Source organism: Dendrobates tinctorius, unplaced genomic scaffold (assembly GCF_039654945.1).
Source record: "Dendrobates tinctorius isolate UK_male_01 unplaced genomic scaffold, ASM3965494v1 ptg000258l, whole genome shotgun sequence".
NCBI classification, from domain to species: Eukaryota; Metazoa; Chordata; class Amphibia; order Anura; family Dendrobatidae; genus Dendrobates; species Dendrobates tinctorius.
The window spans coordinates 3,680,939-3,700,967 of record NW_027361925.1 but is presented as its reverse complement, the minus strand read 5'-3'; the positions used below and the strand labels follow the sequence as shown (position 1 = coordinate 3,700,967).

At 48.5% G+C, this 20,029-nt stretch overlaps 1 protein-coding gene across 2 annotated transcripts in view; it reads left to right on the top strand.

The window, feature by feature from the left end:
- Positions 1–20,029, top strand: part of PHKA1 (phosphorylase kinase regulatory subunit alpha 1) — a 187,818-nt gene that overhangs the window by 9,281 nt on the left and 158,508 nt on the right. For both annotated transcript variants that reach the window (XM_073558789.1, XM_073558788.1), the window contains 2 exons: positions 156–314; positions 19,566–19,613. In XM_073558789.1, coding sequence (XP_073414890.1) covers positions 156–314; positions 19,566–19,613 — 207 coding nt within the window. The remainder of the gene's footprint in view (positions 1–155; positions 315–19,565; positions 19,614–20,029) is intronic.

Here is a 20,029-nt window from a genome sequence, read left to right as displayed (position 1 = left end):
CGACCATTGATGAGCCCCGTACCCCTGCTTGTACTTGTGGAGCCGACCATTGATGATCCCCGTACCCCTGCATGTAATGAGCCCCATACTCCTGCTTGTACTCGTGGAGCTGACCATTCTCACTTGTTGACACGTCGTCTTTCCTGATCTTTCAGAACCCAGTGACCGGCCTATTACCTGCGAGTTGTGAGCACAGAGATGCCTGGGTGCGGGACAATGTCTACACCGTCCTTGCTGTCTGGGGGCTGAGTCTCGCTTATCGGAAGAATGCAGATCGGGATGAAGACAAAGCCAAAGCCTACGAGCTGGAGCAGGTACGATGTTGTATTACAACAATGCTGTTGTATTGTATGACAGGGGCTAAACAGCAACAAATGAGACATATGGTCTGGACACCGGTATGCAATGGTCACAACACTCCGGTACTGACTCTCCACATACAGCGGTCATGTGGGTGCTTCATAGCATTTACACAAAACCAGATCCCATCCTGGGGTCTTAATTAGTGAAGTCTTGTTTATAGGAAGATGTTACCTGGAGCGTTATCTGTACTGTCCAAGCTGCGCCTGGGAATGGAGGGGCTGATGAGTGCCCCCGCAGCAGGTGTCTTCATAGCGCTTTCATCGGACGCTGTTTCTCTTGCCATCGCCATCTTTTCCACATGACTGTGCTGTAGGTTCTGCTGTCCTGGGTGTAGGATTTCACATTCGTTCCCCTGGTAAAGGTCAGTCTCCATCTCGTGTGTCAGACTGTGACCACTAGGTATTGGAGTTTACAGACGTGCATCTTGATTCAAACATTTGCTGATTATTTTATTTAACAGGAACCTGACATTAGATTCATGCATAAATCCTGTCCTGTCTGCAGGATGATGTGCAGGTACATTATAATAACTTTATTTTTATATAACATTAATATATTCATTAACATATTATAACAGTACCAGTGCGTGTAGCCTTCCCAAACATATCAAACAAGAAAGGGTCTAAAATAAGGTATTACACTTACATGTAAATCACACCATCTGCTTGAAGTGTCTGCAAAAAATAGTTTTTGTGAAGTGAAAAAAATATAGGCTTAAATTTATGGGATCAAATAACTAAAAATTTGCATGTACGTATGTATTCACCCCTCTTGCTATGAAGCTCCTAAGGCTAAGTGCACACGCTGCGGATTTGTATCTGCGGAACCGAAGGTAAAATGACCTGCGGATTGGCCTGCGGTTTATCACCTCTACAATGGAGATGGTAAACCGCAGCAGAATCCGCAGAAAAGAAGTGACGTCATTTCTTTCTGCGGATTCAAAACCGCAGCTTTCCGCAGTTAAAAATCCGCAGCATTTGCACAGCAGATTGTAAATCACATAGATACACTGTCTGCAGAACTGCAGCGGATCCGCAGCAAAAACCGCAGCGTGCGCACATATCCTAAAAATTTCTGGTGCAAGAAATTCCCTCCATAAGTTCCATGCTTAGTGACAGGATGTCCACCTGGGTGCAATCTAAGTGTCACGTCTGTCACTATATACACTTTACCTTTTCTGAAAGGCCACAGCGGCTGCAACACCATTAACAAGAGGTACCACTAACCAAACACCATGAAGACCAAGGAGATCTCCAAACACCACCATGAAGACTAAGGAGATCAAACAAGTCAGAGACAAAATTGTTGAGAAGTACAAGTCAAGGTTGGGTTATTATCCCAATCTCTCATGATCCCTCAGAGCATCATCAAATCCATTTTCTTCAAATGGAAAGATCATGGTACCACAACAAACCTGCCAAGAGAAGAGGCGCCCACCAAAACTCTCAGCCTGGCCAAGGAGGGCATTAATCAGAGCGGCAGCACAGAAACCAAAGGTAACCCTGAAGGAGCTGCAGAGCTCCCAATCAGACACTTGAGTATCTGTCCATACAACCACAATAATCCAAACAATCCCCAGAGGTGGCCTTTGTGGAACAGTGGGCAGAAAAAAAGCGTTTACTAGCTCACAAAAATTGTAAGACTAGTTTTGAGTTTGCCAAAAGACATGTGGGAGACTCGCCAAATGTATAGAAGAAGGTGCTGGGGTCAGATGAGACCAAAAGTGAACTTTTTGGCCACCAAGGTAAACGTGGTGTCTGGTAACAAACCAATAAGGCTCATCACCCTAAGAAAACCATCCTCAGTGAAACGTGGTGGCAGCATCATTCTGTGGGGATGTTTACAGCAGCAGGGACAGGGAAAATGGTCTGATTGAGGGGAAGATGAATGGTACAAAATGCAGGAATATTCTTGCTGAAAACTTGTTTTGTCAGTGATTTGAGACTGGGACGGAGGTTCACCTTCCAAGACAATGACCAAAAGCATACTGCTAAAGCAACACATGAGTGTTTTAATGGGAAACGTGTAAATGTTTTGGAGGGGCCTAGTCAAAATCCAGACCTTAATCTAGTTGTTAATCTATGGTCAGACTTGAAGATCGTTGTCCACAAGAGGAAACCATCTAACCTGAAGGAGCTGGAGCAGTTTTGCCTCAAGGAATGGGAAAAAAATCCCAGTGGCCAGATGTGGAAAGCTCATAGAGACTAATACAAACCCAGTTGCAGCTGTTATTGCTGCAAAAGGAGGCTCTACAAAGTAGTTACTTTAGGGGGGGTGAATAGTTATGCACACTGAAGTTTTCAGTAGAGAGTATTTATTATAGCGCCATTTATTCCATGGCGCTTTACATAATGAGTAAATTATGCATAATAATGAGTATACATAATAAAAACATGTACAGTAATCTTAAACAATACAAGTCATGACTGGTACAGGAGCAGAGAGGTCACCACAATCTACTAGGGATGGGTGAGGATACAGTAGGTGAGGGATGGGGGAGAGAGTATTTTTTGACCCAATAGTCTGGGTCCTCACTGTTTTCAATGGGGTTTGGATTCTAGTTCAAATTCTGGAGCAGTTCTGGTGCTCGAACCAAGCTTTGGAATAAAATTTTGGTCGGGTTTCGGAACCTCAACTTCCACAGGTCTGCTCATCCCTGGTTTTCAGATATTTTGTCCTATTTGTCGTTTGCTTCACAATAAAAAGCCAAATGTTCACAGTTATCAGCATGTTCTCTACATGAACTGATGCAAACCCTCAAAAATACAGTGATATTCCAGGTCATGAGGAGCAAACCATGAAAAATGCCAAAGGGATGAATACTTTTGGAAGCCACTATACGTCTCAAACACAGACACAAATTGTATTGAGTGAAGCTGTCTTAAAGGGAACATGTCACAAGTTTTGTCATAGAACAACTAAAAGTATGACCTTATTCAGCGCCTTAGCTGCATTCCATAAGTGCTTATGAAATCCCCTGACTCCCTTGTATACCCCCAAAAAAAGTTCTCGCCCGATGTATGCAAACTGGGTCAGATCGATCCAATGGCACGAGGTGTTGGGCGTCTCCATCCTTCCCACCGTCTGCTGCTCGACGTCTGTTTTTTTTTTTTTGTTTTTTTTTTACCTCTTTTCTCACATCAGACGTAATAATCCATCCATGTGACCTGGGTCTATTTGACCACAGACGGATTATTTCGTCTGCGCAGTCGCACACAGGTGATGTGCGGGCAATCGCTGCCAGATGTCAGCTGATTCTAACAGCTGCCACTAAGTGTCAGAAGCGGTCACGCTCTGCTCCTGGTACTTTAACCACCAAAATGCTGTGATAGAACACGATCACAGCATTCCGGGTGTAGGGAGGTGGACCTGACGGAGAGATCTGCCTTTAGTGCTAGGCAGAGGGATAGCTCAGTGTAGGAATGGAAGCACTGAGATGAAGAGGAAATGGGTGCCATGCTGTAGAGTGACCATTAGAGGGCAGTGGGGAGTGAAGAAGAAAGCGGTTATGTAACTGCCAGGCGTCAAGGTCACTGTCATTGGTCAGAGGTCTCGGTCAGGTGATAGTGGGCGGAGCTACCAGGGCTGGTAGTATAAAAGGTTGAGGGAAGGTTCTAGAAGGTCCAGTCAGCCAGGGGAGCTCACGAGATAGGAGGGTCTGCTGTTAAGTGAAAGGCAGCGGAGGGCCTTCAGAGAGTATCTGACAGGAGAGACAGTCACGGGGGGGGTGGCTCAAAGGACAGCAGCGGCAGACAGACGGTCTGAGAGTGACAAGTAACGGTGTACTTTGAATGGTGAAGCACTGAGGTGAAAGTGCCTAGGGCAGCCACAGTGGGAAGAGCCACAAAGGACGCCACGACGGTGAGACAAAGAAAGTGAAGGTATCCGGGGTCTGTGTAAAAAGGAAGTGCGAAAGTCCTGTGGTGAAGTGTGGAAGTTGTCAAAAAGGCGGTGAATAAATACGGACCTGTTGAACTCCATTTCTCTCACCCATGACAGCACCACGGAGAGAGGGGTCCGACCATCAAAGACAGGAACCTACAGATAAAAAGGCAGCACCTCTCCTCCACCCCCCAGTTGGGTTCTTGTCCTTGACGGGAACCAGCAGCGGCAGCAGCTTACCCGGTAGAAGAGGAGTCCAGGGCCATCCTGTTCGCAGTCCTGGCAGCGGGGAGGCCCCTGTCGCGGCCGGGTCGGTGCCTGAAGCCGCCTTCTGTAGCTGAGGGGCTGTACAGGGTGAGCGGGCGGGAGAGGACCGGGCCACCGCTCCGGAAAGGAGAATGGGGCTGGGGGATGCTGGCACATGCGTGGGCAGCGCCGTGGTACAGAGGTGTACCAAGATGGTGCTGCCCCGGAAATGAAGTGACGACTTCCAGGTCCCCGCGGTCGGCGCATGCGCATTGCGCGCTCCCCGGGGTACAGCGGTGCGGGCTGGGAGAAGGAGGTGACGTCACGGCCGGGAAATTCAAAAGGAGAACGCTGTAGCTGCTCCATGCTGGAAGCGTCCTGTGACCATGGAGGACAGCGACCAGCACGAGGAGCAGCCTAAACAGCAGCAGCAGCACAGGCAACACCACCATCACCGGCAAATGGAAAAGGACGGGCGCGAGGGCCGGTCCAGTAGCCACTCCACGCAGCGGAGCAAATAGACTTCAGACACCGATTCGTCATCCTCAGACGAGGAAACAGAGGGTCGTCATTATTTTCCCCTGGATGAGGTAGACCCTTTAGTAAAGGCAGTAAGGTCTACCATGGGGGTAGCAGACCCTCGGCCCGATAGATCAGTCCAGGACATAATGTTCGGGGGACTGGGCCAAAAGAGATGCAGAGTATTTCCATTAAATGAGAACTTACAGGGCCTGATAAAAAAAAAAAAAAAAAAAAAAAAATGGGAGAGACCAGATAGGAAGAACTCCACGGTTCCCTCCCTTAAAAGAAAATACCCATTTGACGAGGAGGCGTCCACGTCCTGGGACAAAGCCTCGAAGCTAGAAGTGGCGGTCGCAAAGGCCTCAAAGAAATTTGCACTCCCCTTTGAGGATATGGGTACTCTAAAGGACCCTTTAGACAAGAAAGCTGATACCTTCCTCAAGGGCACTTGGGAATCAGCAGGAGGAAATCTTAGGCCAGCAATAGCGGCAACTTGTACCTCCAGAGCCCTCATGGTATGGGTGGACCGACTAGAGAGGCAGCTAAGGGAAGGTACACCCAGAGAGAAAATCCTGGAATCCATTCCAGTCATAAGAGGAGCGGCGGCCTTCTTTGCCGACTCATCAGCTGACTCAGTAAGGTTGTCATCCAAAGCGGCAGCCCTGTCAAACGCAGCCCGTAGAACGCTGTGGCTTAAATGCTGGCCAGGGGACTTACAAACTAAGATGAAGCTATGCGCCATCCCTTGTGAAGGGAAATTCCTATTCGGGGAAACGCTGGATGACATCCTCCAAAAGGCAGGGGATAAAAAGAAGGGATTCCCAAATCTAGGCCCTATGGGTTTTAAAAGGTCCTTTCGAAACAAAAAGTTTTCGCAGAGGAGACCCCCGAGAGAACAAAAATGGGACGAGAGAAGAAGGGAAAGGGGGTTCTTCTTCGGTAACTCGTCCCGAGACAAAAAAACCCTCCAAGTGACTGTTTGCCCAGGGTGGGAGGGAGACTAAGCTTTTTTTTCTCCCAGCCTTGAGGAGGATATCGAACAACCCCTGGTTATTAAATCTGATAGGATCAGGGCTAAGGATAGACTTCCTCTCTCTCCCACCTCAAAAATGTGGTGACCCTACTAAGATCATCAATAACGGAACAAGAAGCCCTCGAAAAAGAGGTCCTAAGCCTATTGAACAAAAGGGTCCTCCAGGAGGTTCCCCCGTGGGAGAGAGGCAGAGGGTTCTACTCGCCTCTCCTTTTTAGTAACCAAACCGGACGGTACTTCCGGACAATAATAAATCTAAAGAGGCTGAGCGATTACGTCAAAAACGAAAAATTCAAAATGGAGTCGATCAAGTCAACCATCAAAATTCTCTCTCCACATTGCTTCATGATAGTACGCATCGCTGAGGTCTAATACTATCACGTCCCCATCCACAAAGACTCCCGGAAATACCTCAGACTGGCGGTCTCCATAGGAGGCGAAGTAAGGGAGTTTCAGTACAGGGCCCTGCCATTTGGTATTTCTGTAGCCCGCGAGTTTTCACGAAACTAGTGGCAGAGATGATGGCGCACCTAAGAGAACAAGATATTCGAATAGTACCATATTTGGACGATTTTTTAATAGCGAGCAACTCGGCCCAAAGATGCCAGGAACAGAGGGACAGAGTGATACACTCTACAAAACCTCGGCTGGCTTCTAAACCTAAAAAAATCAAGGATCGAGCCCAAAGAAATTCAGGAATTCCTAGGCCTGACACTGGACTCAAACACCCAGGAGTGTTACCTCCCAGACCACAAAAAGGAAAGGATTGCTCAGATGGTAGCAAGAGCGACGCAGAACCCTTCTATGACGCTAAGAAAAGCAATGTCGCTACTAGGGTCCCTCTCCGCCTGCCTGCCAGCGGTCCAGTGGGCAAAGATACATACGAGAGATCTCCAATGGGATGTATTAGCCAACCAGTTGGCATTAGGAGGTCACTTGGAAGGTCAAATTACACTAGACTCCAAAACTATTCATTCCCTAGCTTGGTGGGGAAACAGAGACAACCTATCCAAAGGGGTTCCGTGGGTGATAACAGTCACACAATCACCACAGATGCCAGTCCCAAGGGATGGGGAGCACATATGAGCAACAGGGTGGCTCAGGGGGAATGGGGAGCTCAGGAACTAGAAGCCTCCTTGAACCAAAAAGAACTATTGGCAGTAGGCTATGCCCTAACACACTTTCTGCTGGTACTATGGGGTCATCATGTCCGGATATTTTCGGACAATCGGGTGACGTGGCCTACATAAATCATCAGGGGGGAACCAGGTCCAGAACACTAATGAACACATCCTCCGAAATTTTCACGCTAGCCGAGGAAAACCTACTATCCCTCTCTGCACTACACATACGGGGAGTAGAAAACCAGAGAGCAGGCTTCTTGAGTCGCACCCAGCTACATCAAGGGGAGTGGGTTCTAAAACAGTCCCATTTTTCGGCAGATTGTAAAAATGTGGGGAACACCGGACGTGGATCTGTTTGCCGATTACAAAAACAAGAAAGTAAAAGCTTTCTGTTCACTAAACTCCAGGGGAAACCCCCGGACCCTGGATGCATTTATGCTTCCGTGGACACAGGGCCTAATGTATGCTTTTCCGCCGCCCATTCTCATCCCGGCAGTCATAAGGAAAGTCAGAGAAGACAGGGCAAGAATGATACTAATAGCCCTGTTTTGGCCGAAAAGAACCTGGTTCTCCTGGCTGAGAATACTGTCAATAACCGACCCCTGGGTTCTACCAGATCTCCCCGACCTTCTGTCCCAAGGTCCCGTGTTACATCCTCAGGCAGTGAACCTCCATTTAACAGCATGGAATTTGAAAGGGCACTGCTGAGGGGGAGGGGGTTCTCAGAAAACCTGGTCTCCACTCTACAAAAGAGTAGGAAACCGATAGCAACCAGGGCCTACGGGAGAACTTGGAGGAAATTTCTGTCCAGCTCCGGGGCAAGGGTTCAAGATGGAGTTCAGATTGACAAAATTCTTGAATTTCTGCAAAAGGGGCTAGAACAGCGGCTGGCGACTAATACATTGAAGGTACAGATAGCGGCTCTAGGTGCCCTTTATAACCAGGACGTGGCAGGCAACCCTTGGGTAGCACAGTTCATGAGGGCTGCAGCCAGGTCTAGACCAATAATCACCCAGAAACTACCATCATGGGATCTAAATCTAGTATTGTCTGCACTAATGGGGCCCCTATTTGAACCCATCCAGTCGGTACCCCTAAAAACCCTATCATTAAAGACGGTACTTCTAGTAGCCCTAACATCCGCTCGCAGAGTGAGCGATATTCAGGCTTTGTAAGCAATACCTCCGTTCACTAAAATCCTAGACGATAGTCATACTGAAACCTGACCCGGCGTTCCTACCCAAGGTGGCGACTCACTTCCATAGGTCCCAGGAAGTGGTCCTTCCTTCCTTCTGCCCAAACCCTAGGAATAGGGGAGAGGAGAAATTTCACACACACTAGATGTGAAGAGGTGCCTAGTTCAGTACTTAGAGGCCACCAAGGGATGTAGGAAGGAAGGGTCTCTTTGTGTGTTTCCAGGGGCCTCGAAAGGGACTCAAGGCATCCAAGAGTACCCTAGCAAGGTGGATAAGGGATGCGATTGCCCTGGCATACTCATCCAGTGGGAATACCATCCCGGAGGGTTTAAAAGCACACTCTACAAGGGCAATGGCGACCTCATGGGCAGAAAGATCAGAGGTATCGATTGAACAGATCTGTAAGGCGGCCACCACCTCCCACCTTTTTCAGACACTATCGTCTAGATCTAGCCTCTATGTCTGACCTAACCTTCGGGAGAAGGGTCCTTCAGGCGGTGGTCCCTCCCTAAGCTACCAATCTCTGAAATTCTCTCCGTGGTGCTGTCATGGGTGAGAGAGAATAGCTTAGTTACTCACCGATAACGGTGTTTCTCGGAACCCATGACAGCACCCGCTTATTTCCCCCCCCCCTTTCACGTGTGCGATGAGCACGGTTTAATGTGTGTAGAGTGTTTTTGTTAGACACGGTGCTTCTCCATAAATATGCAATATTATAATGTTATGTATATACTTTTGTTGTTAACTAACTGGGAGACCCTCTGATGCTCTGTAACCAACTGGGGGCGGAGGAGAGGTGCCGCCTTTTTATCTGTGGGTTCCTGTCCTTGATGGGCGGACCCCCTCTCTCTGTGGTGCTGTGATGGGTTCCGAGAAACACCGTTATCGGTGAGTAACTAAGCTATTCTGTCTCAGTCTCCAGTCTGTCAGCGTCAAGAAGCGGGTCACCCTCCCCATCCATGCTGGTCTCCCTATCTCTTTCATCATCTCCTCTACCACAGTCCGGCCCGCCAATCCCTACACGGGTACCCTTAGAGGGCTGACAGCCCCTCTGCCTTTGGATAGGAGACCTCGGTGCATGACGTGGGGTCCCGATCGTTGCCATGGTGACCGGATGTTGTCATGGTGACTGATGTCTTCTGTTAGTGCAGAGCTTACAATTTCTGCAGCATTTCCTCACTATACAAGCTATCAGCCTGCAAAAAATGATAGTGGGACAAAGTAAAAAAGTTGAGATAAAAATATAGAAAAAAATAAAGAATCAAAAGATATTGTACATATAAATAAATATTTGAATGAAAATATATAAACAATAAAAGTATACATATTTGGTATTGCTGCATCTGCAACGACCCAACCTATAAGGGTGTGTGCACACGCTGCGGATTCTGCTGCGGATCCGCAGCGGTTTTGGCCCTGCGGATCCGCAGCAGTTTCTGCTGTGGTGTACGGTACCATAATATCCTATGGGAAATGGAAACCGCAGTGCAGACTTTTCCGCGCGGATTTGCTGTGGTTTCTAATCCACAGAAAGAATTGACATGTCAATTCTTTCTGCGGATTGTGCTGCGGTTTACCATCTCCTCCATTGTAGAGGTGAAAAACCGCAGGCTAATCTGCAAAATCCGCAGCAGAATCCGCAGTGTCTGCACACACCCTAAGACTGTCCCACTAGTCAACCCCTTTAGTGAACACCATAGAGAAAATATAAAGCAATATTTCTTTATCGCCTTATTGGGGGACACAGAATACCATGGGTGTATGCTGCTGCTAGGAGGCTGACACTATGCAAAACAAGAAAATTAGCTCCTCCCCGGCAGTATACACCCACCGACAGGCACCATGCACCTCTGTGCTTAGTGTCTGTAGGAGGCGGACCGGGATCTCCCCAGATCCGCATTTAATCCTTTCTTTTCAGGTTTTAGTTGTGTTTTTTTAATGATTTCCCCTTTCTTTTTCAGATACAGCATCAGGAAACGGGATGTGAGTTCATCCTGCTTTTCCTATTAATGCGGCTGAGCGAGCAGTGTGGTGTCACCCACATCGCAACTCTCAGGAACGCAGGCAGGACCTTCCCCTATCACCCTCGGGTGCTATGGGCTTATAACGGTGGACGGTCCTAGCCGAGTACCCTCCTCACCCCTCTCCCGGGACAGGGCTGAGAGGAAGACGGCAGTCGCCAGCGGTGACGTTTCCCCTACCATGGCCGTCTTCTGCACCATACAGACATAGCCTGCAGGCCGCTGGGAGAAACGATCCTCAGTACCCGCACTATCGTGGGCCCCTGCGGTCATCCTCCTCAAGGACGTCAGGTAAGCGGATCCAGATGTCCCCTCCAGCCCCGCTCTCAAATATGGACCCTAGCCCTGCAGTGTTACAGCCAGTACTGCGCTGTATTAAAATACAGCCCTGCACCACGCTATCAGGATCAGTACCCCTTTTTGAATTTCCCGCCAGTTTTCCCTAAGCGCTGTTAGATGCGCTTATCATCGGGGGGTTCAGCGGTGGCCTCCACAGGCAGCATCCTACCCGGTGGCTGCCCTGTCCCTGTGACCTTCCTATCCCTGTGGCCTCCTGGTCTCTGTGGGTTCTGTCCCTGTGGTTTCTTTGCTCCGGGCGCGCCGTCGCTCATGAGGGCAGAGGGAGCACTTTCACTTTCGTTTTCAAAAAGAAAAAAAAAAAAGCTTCTCCCCTCTCCCTGTGAGCGCTTTCTTCGCGCACTTTTACAGCATAGCACAGGGCTGCTTTCTCTTCAGCCCTGTCAGTGGGAAATTTACCGCGCCCCCTCCTCAGTCCTCTTCCAATCAGGGCTTGGCGATTAAGCCCCGCCCATCGCTAGCGTCTCTTCCTGCCTCTCTCTTCACAAGATTTCTTCCTGGGGGACACCGCTGGTTTTTCTGCACCTGATCCTCGGTAGGCTCGGCGCTGCTTCAGCTGACGCTAGAATTAGCTCCCATCCGCAGTTCCACATCAGGCAGTGTTTCTACCCCTTTGACATATGCCCAATCCTGCAGGAGCTCTCTGCTCTAGGACCCACCGTTATTCACTACGCCTGCGCGCGACGTAAAAAGAAGTGGGTATCAGGTCAGTCGTCTCCCTTCTGTCCGTCCTGCAGCCCTTCCTCCATCTCTGCCCCTCAGGAGCACTCCGAGCCCCGGGTTGAGAGCACCCCATCCCCTGAGTGGGCCGTGGCGGTCTCAGTCGGTCTCTGATCTCACGAAAGTGTCTCAATCTCTGGTCCAGGTCTTAGAGCGGTTACCCCAGCTATCTGCAGCCACCTGTGCGCCGACCGCCTCTCACGGTGAGTCGCCAGCACCTGACCGCGACCCTCAGACGGACAAGCCGGGTAGGGGCTCTAGGAAGCGGGTCCTGTCTGGCTCTTCTTCCAGTTCGCAGGGTCCCTCCGCTTCTCCCAGGCTACGTTCCTTGTCTCCATCCTCAACAGACGATCCTAGGTCAGACGATGATTCCCAATCTGGATCTGACTCAGAAGCGGACAACATAGCTAGAACTCGGATATGGTAGATAGTCTCATATCGGCTATATTCCAAACTCTCAAGATAAAGGAGGATAAGGCACCCCCTCAGGAATGCCCTGTTTCCTTTAAGAAAGTGAGGCCTCCATCTCGAACCTTTCCTAATCACAAAGAGTTCGACACTTCCTTAGCCAATCACTGGCAACATCCTGAGAAACGTTTTTCAGGCCGCAAGTACTCAGATGTACTATATCCCTTCGATGCAGATCTAGTCACGAAATGAACCAAAGCTCCCGACGTAGATCCACCAGTTTTCTCGGATTTCCTCTAAGACGGTTCTTTCCCTTCCGGACGGAGCTTCTCTTAAAGATCCAATAGACCGGCAAATAGAGTTGTTGGCTAAGTCAATTTTTGAGGCATCCGATGCTCCCCTCTGTCCTATCTTCGCCTCCGCTTGGGTGGCGAAGGTCATTTCAGCTTGGGCAAAGATTCTGCGCAAACGCATTTCAGCAGCAGCCCCTCAGGACAAGCTGGCGGATTTAGCAGACCAATTTAGTCATGCGGGCAAATACCTTTTGGCTGCCTCCTTGGACGCGGCTGGGTGCGTAGCAAGAGCTAACAGCAACATAGTAGCCATACGCCGCATTCTTTGGTGCAAGTCGTGGAATGCGAATCTCGGATGCCACTGGTGGAAAGGGCATTTCCCTTCCCCAGTCCCGCCCTAAGAGGTTCTTTAACAGGAAGGCTTCTCGGCCGTTTAGGTCCTTTCGCCCCTCCTCTCCCGCAGAAGGTTCATCCCAGCATTACTTGCATCCTGCTTCCAGAGACCGGAGAAAGCCTTCTTATAAGCCAGCTCCCCGATGGAGATCCAGAGGTCAGCCCTCCAGGTCCTCAGGCTCCCGATCCGGCAGATTTTCATCTAAGTGACGGGTCACCCCCACCTGGAAATCTTTCCAGGGTGGGAGGCTGACTTTACTCTTTCTAAGATGCATGATTATCCATTATCGACGACTCTTGGGTCAGGGAAATCATCACATCCGGATACAAAATCGAGTTTTTCTTCTCCCCCAGTCGCTTCTTTCTGTCTCGATCCCCAAGACAGCGATCACAGATTCCAGGGTTCCTTCAGGCCGTCTCCTCCCTCCTTTCCGCAGGAATCATCATTCCCGTTCTTGCAGACGAACGGTTTTTAGGGTTCTACTCGAATCTCTTCGTAGTCCCGAAAAAGGACGTCTCTTCTCGTCCAATTTTGGATCTCAAGTTGCTCAATCGCCACGTGAAGATCCGGAGAGTTTCTCTGCTCTGTGGACATACAGGAGGGCTACCTCCACATCCCCTTTTCTCTGCGGCATCAGAGATACCTCTGCTTTGCGATTCAGGACAATCACTATCACTTCACGGCCCTCCCCTTTGGACTAGCCTCCGCTCCCCGTGTCTTTACGAAGGTGATGGCAACAGTCACGGCCATCCTTCGATCCAGAGGGATTCTTATCATCCCTTACCTGGACGATCTCCTGATCAAGGGTTCGTCCCGCCAAGACTGTCTTCACAGTCTTCAGATAACCTTGGATGCCCTCAGCCGCCTCGGATGGATAGTCAACGAGGAGAAGTCCATCCTGCGCCCTACCCAACGTCTGACCTTTTTGGGCATGGAGTTCGACACGAATCTAGCCTGGGTGTTTCTACCGAGGGACAAGTTTTCAACCCTTTCCAAAAGGATCCAGTCTCTACAACGCTCGAGGATCAAGTCCCTTCGGTCCTGCATGAGGGTCCTGGGGACGATGATAGCTTCCATGGAAGCAGTGCCCTTCGCACAATTCCACTCTCGCCCTCTCCAACTGTTCCTCCTGTCAGTCTGGGACAAGACCTCGTTTTCTCTGGACCGCCCCATTCTTCAGCTCAGTGTCAGACAATCGCTGACTTGGTGGACATTGCCGGCGTCAGTTCTTCGCGGAAGGTCTTTTCTTCCGCCTCGGTGGCAGGTCTTCACCACCGATGCCAGTCTCCTAGGATGGGGGGAGGTGTACCATCAGAAAACGGCCCAAGGGCGCTGGGACGCCTAGGAGACTCTTCTGCCCATCAACCTTCTGGAGATCAGGGCAATCCTCCTTGCTCTCCTTCGTTGGCAGCATCTCCTCGTAGGCAAACCAGTCCGCATTCAGTCAGACAACGCCACGGCTGTGGCGTACAAAAACCACCAGGGCGGTACTCACAGCAGGCAGGTAATGTCAGAAGTGGCAAGGATGCTGCGCTGGGCAGAGCCTCACGTTCCGGCGATCTCCGCTGTTCACATTCCAGGGGTGGAAAATTGGGCAGCTGACTTCTTCAGTCGCCAAGGTCTAGCGTCAGGCGAATGGTCCCTTCATCCCAATATGCCAGCGTTGGGGCACCCCGGACGTCGATCTCATGGCATCTCGGATGAACAACAAAGTTCCTCACTTTGTAGCCAGGTCCAGGGATCCTCTAGCCGTCGGTTGCGACGCCCTAGTAATTCCGTTGTCCCAGTTCCAGCTGCCTTACCTGTTTCCTCCCCTTGCCCTCATTCCTAGAGTGGTCAAAAAGATAGTCAGAGGGCATTCCAGTCATCCTAGTGGCTCCAGACTGGCTGAGACGCCCTTGGTACGCGGAGTTGGTGAACATGCTCGTGGACGTCCCACGAAGGCTTCCAGACCGTACAGATCTTCTCTCGCTCGGCCCTCGTTACCACCAGCGTTCTCAGGCTCTGAGTGTAACGGCATGGCCGATGAGGATGCAATTCCGAAGGATTCAGGGTTTTCCAGCCGGGTCATTCAGACCATGATCAAGGCTCGGAAGCCAGCTTCCTCCCGCATTTACCATAGGTACTGGAAGGCCTTTTTCCGTTGGCGCGATAACGAGGTTCTTCCACTGTCATTCTCCATTCCATCCATTCTTCGTTTCCTCCAATCTGGTTTGGATGCGGGCCTATCCCTCAGTACTCTCAAAGGCCAGGTGTCTGCCCTAGCAATCCTCTTCCAGAAGGATCTAGCTTCCTTACCGCAAGTGAAGACTTTTCTCCAAGGAGTCGCCTATGTGGCTCCTCCTCATCATTCCGATAGATCCATGGGATCTCAATCTTGTTCTTGGCGCCCTCCAGAAGGCACCATTCGAACCAATCCAGGACATCCCTCTGTCTTTCATGGCAGGTGTCTTTTCTAATCGCCATTACTTCCATCAGGAGAGTTTCTGAGCTGGCGGCCTTATCCTGTCGTTCTCCGTACCTTATCCTCCACCAAGATAAGGTTGTTCTCAGGCCAGTTCCTTCCTTCCTTCCAAAAGTGGTATCTCCCTTTCACATTAACGAAGATATCGTCCTTCCATCACTTTTGTCCTACGCCTGCTCATCCTCTGGAAAAGTCACTCCACAAACTGGACGTAGTGAGAGCCTTGCGTGTTTACCTTGCCAGGACCGCTTCTTTTCGCCAATCTGATTCCCTGCTTCTCATTTCTGAGGGTTGCCGGAAAGGTTTTCCGGCCTCCAAATCCACAATTGCTCGCTGGATTCAGTCTACCATCCTGGAAGCCTATCGACTTCAGGAGAAACGGCCCCCTCCGGGAGTGAAAGCCCACTCCACCCGGGCTGTTCGGGCTTCTTGGGCTGTGCGACACCAGGCTTCGGCCTCACAACTTTGCAGGGCCGCGACCTGGTCGTCTTTGCACACCTTTGCGAGGTTCTACAGGGTTCATACCCAGGCCTCGTCTGATGCAGCTCTTGGTAGGAAGATTCTGCAGGCGGCGGTCGCGCACCGGCCGACCTAAGCCCTTCCTTCTGTCGTTCCTTTTATTGCTGTTCCCACCCTCGGGACTGCTTTGGAACGTCCCATGGTATTCTGTGTCCCCCAATAAGGCGATAAAGAAAGAGGGATTTTGGGTTCTTACCGTAAAATCTCTTTCTTGGAGCCTTCATTGAAGGACACAGCACCCTCCCTGTTTAAGCTGTACCGTGCTGGGTCTTCGAGTCCCTTGTTGGGTTGGTACATATGTTCATTGCTTTTGGTTGCTTCTCCTACTGCTTTTTCACCAACTGAGGTGCTTGGTGCCTGTCGGTGGGTGTATACTGCCGGGGAGGAGCTAATTTTCTTGTTTTGCTTAGTGTCAGCCTCCTAGCAGCAGCAGCAGCATACACCCATGGTATTCTGTGTCCCCCCCCAATGAAGGCTCCAAGAAAGAGGTTTTACGGTAAGAACCCAAAATCCCTCTTTTATTACTTTTTTTTTATTTATCATCATACTACCGAACAAAAAGTGGTATAAAACACGACTAAAAAGACTGATGTAAATAAACATGGTACAGCTGAAAGCGTCATCTTGTCCTGCAAAAAAAACAAGCTGCCATACAGCTCCATCAGCAGAAAAATAAAAAGTTATAGCTCTCAGAATAAAGTAATGCAAAAATAATTATTTTTTTTTCTATGAAATAGTTTTTAATTGTGTAAAAGCGCCAAAACATTAAAAAAGATATAAATGAGGTACCGCTGTAATCGTACTGACCCGAAAAATAAAACTACCTTACAAATTTTACCACACACGGTACGGCATAATCCACCCCCCCCCAAAAAAAAGAAAAGAAAAACTTCTGAATTGCTTGTTCTTCATTCTGCATCCCAAAAATCGGAGTAGAAAGTGATCATAAAAGGTCACGTGCCCGAAAATGCTAACAATAATTACGTCAACTCATCCTGCAAAAAACAAGCCCTCACATGACTCTGTTGGCCAAAGTATGGAAAAATTGTAGCTCTCAATATATGGGGATGTGAAAACTATTTTTCAATAGCGTCTTTTAGTGTGTAACAGCAGCCAAACAGAGAACCAGATATAGATCTGGTATCGCTGTAATTGCACCGACCTGAAGAATAAAGTCGTCTAATCACTTATACCGCAATAGTAACAGCGAAAAAAAATAAAACCAGTTCTTCACATGCTGTTGATTTTTTTTTTCATTCTGCCTCTAAAAGATCGCATTAAGGCTCGGCACACATTTATCCTGTGCTCTACGCTGAGCGCATACATCAGGGTTTCCATGTAAATCTCTAAAATACATGATTCAGACGGAACCTTTTTTGGAAGATTCCCTATAATGAGGCAGATGGAGGCACTGTGGACGCCATCTGACCTGTGATCCGGCAGTGTCCATCTTTTTAGGATTGCATAAAAGTGCTGTGGGCCACAGTTTTGTGCACTTCTGAAAAGGACACCGCTGAAGCGAGGCCATATGAAGTCCAGAGTATCTCTGCTACCTCATTATAGTGAATGGATGCCTCAGGGGTTTCATCTGAATCACGTCACTCAGATTAGATGTAAACCCCGATGTAAGTACTCAGCATAGAGCGCCAGATAAATGAGATCATAAATGTCATGTAAAATGTTCCCAATAAAAACTTCAACTCAATCTCCAAAAAAGCAAGCCCTGGCTAAGGTCTGTCATCTGTTATATATTGGGGACTTCCACGTTACTGGTATCACAAAGGCTCTGGAAAAGTGAAATGGCTCCTTGCTCCCCAAAAGAAATTAAGTTCTCTGCTCCCAAATTCAAATGCCCCACTCCCTTCTGAGCCCCAGTGTGCCTAAACCACATGTTGCGTCCATGTATGGCATTTCTGTAGTGATGAGAGCCCGCCTGACTTGTTGGTGCTTGTCTCCAGAAGCACGGGCTGGGTATAATGTACTGGTCACTACAACATCAGTTTGCAGTTTTCACTCAGCAACATTCATTGCTGCTTGTTTCTGGAAAATCATCGCTACACGTGTAGGTAAATTGCCCAAGGGGTATAGTTTCCAAACTGGGGTCACTTGAGGGGGGGATTGTATATGGAGTTTGCAGACTGTTCTAGAAAAATCTGCGTTCCAGGAGGCAAATAGTGCTCCATTCCACCCGAGTGTCTCTGTAGTACTGTAGAGCCACATATGGGGTATTGCCACGTTTAGTAGAAATTCTGGGACAAATTTTGGTGCCATTTTTACCCACTTCTTGTGTGAAAATGTATTATCTGGTTCTAAAACTAAAGTTTGATGGTGGAAATGTAGCTATTTCATCTTCACTGATCAATGGTATAAAATTTTGTGACACACCTGTGGTGTCAATATGATCACTGCACCCCTAGAAGAATTCATTGAGAGGTGTAGTTTGTAAAATGGCGGTCACTTAAGGGGGGGGTTCTGCTGGTCTGGCCCCTCATGGGCTTTCCAAGTGGGTCATGCCACCTGCAAACCATAACAGTAAAATCAGGCACTCCTTACCTTCTGAGCTTTGCACTGTACCTGAAAAATATTTCCCAACTACCTGTAGGGTATTGGCGCACACTCAAGAAAAAATAGACCTCAGTTTGTTGTAAAAAAAAAAAAAATTCCATTAGCCCTTAGAAAAAATAAGAACTTGGGGCTAAAGCAACATTTTTGTGATTAAAATGTGATTTTTACTATTTTCACGGCTCACGTTATAAAATTCTGTGAAGCACCTCAGGGTTCAAGGTGCTCACAAAACATGTACCGTAAATATATTCCTTGAGGGGTCTAGTTTCCAAAATGAGGTCACTTGTGGGGGGTTTCCACTGTTTAGGCACATCAGGGCTCTCCAAATGGGACATGATGTCTGCTTATGATTCCAGGAAATTTTACATTCGAAAAGTCAAATGATGCTCCTTCCGTGCGCCCAAACGGTAGTTTTCTCCCTCATGTGAGGTATTGGCATACTCGGGAGGAACAAAATGTATGGTGCAATTTTTCCTTTTATCCTTATGATAATGCAAAATTTTGTGCTAAAATCATATTTGTGGGGAAAATTTGATATATATTTTTTATGGCTCAATGTTATAAACTTATATGAAGCACTTAAGGGCTCAATGTGCTCACCACACATCTAGATCAGTTCCCTGTCTGGTCTAGTTTCCAAAATGGTGTCACTTATGGGGGATTTTCACTGCTTAGGCACATCAGGAGCTCTTCAAATGCTCCAATTGTTCCAGCCAAAAGTCAGATGGCGCTCTTTCACTTCCAAGCTCTGCCTTGTGCCCAAACAGTGGTTTTCTCCCACATACAGGGTAGTGGCATGCTCAGGAGAAATTACACAACAAATTTTGTGGTCCCATTTTTTTTCCTGTTACCCTTGTCAAAATGAAAAATAAATTGGATCTGAAGTCATTTTTTTCTTGAAAAAAAGTTAAATGTTAATTTTTTTTTTCCAAAAAAATCTTGAGAAGCTCCTGAAGGGTTAATATACTTCTTGGATGTGGTTTTGAGTAGAGTTGAGCGAATTTGCTCGGGTCCCTGCTTCTTCGGTAAGCTATAGCGCTTACCGAAAAAGCTGCGGAGGGAACCCGGCTTTCTGGATTGCTCCGGCTGATCAGCTGTTTGGCTCCGCAGTTGCATGTGTCGCGGCTGTGTGACAGGCACGACACATGCATGAAGATCCTGTTTGTTGGGCTCTCCATGCATGTGCTGTGACTGTCACACAGCCGCGACACATGCACCTGCGGAGCCGAACAGCTGATCAGCTGGAGCGATCCAGGAAAGAAACCAAAGTGATTCACATGAAGTCTACTGGAGGTTCTATTATGTTTGATATATGTAATGGTTGGTGAAGGAATTTGAGAAGGGATGAAACCTTAATCAGTATGACAATGACTATATCAGTATAAGCAGTGATATCAGCCTTGTACCATGGTGGCGTCTGCGTAACTAATGCTGAGCATTGGTGTTGTGTCTCCATAGAACGTGGTGAAGCTGATGCGGGGTCTTCTCCAGTGCATGATCAGACAGGTAAGTAACATGGAGCGTCTAGCGGAAGGCACCGATCCTGCGCCGTGGGATCTGCTGGCCCTCGTCCGTAACCTACACTTCTCATATGATACAACATGCCTGAAAAATATAGATAGATATAGATATTGATATATAGTATGGATTTCATTAATCAGGTGCAATATTCGGGTGTTGTACCTTAGGCCTTTTCTGTCAAAAGAGGTCCATGTGCATCATGTTGAGGAAGTAGTTACCGCAAATGGATGTACCTCATGGTGATCAGACTGCGGTATCAACTTAAGTGACAGGCGAGCGTCCACTGGTACTGCTAATGTCGGTGCCACCACTGATCTTGGCTGTATGCCCTCTAGAGGACATTGGGCGGTAGCTGTTGCGGCTTTGGGTTTCACCCTATTAGTCCCTTGTGGCCTGATTGT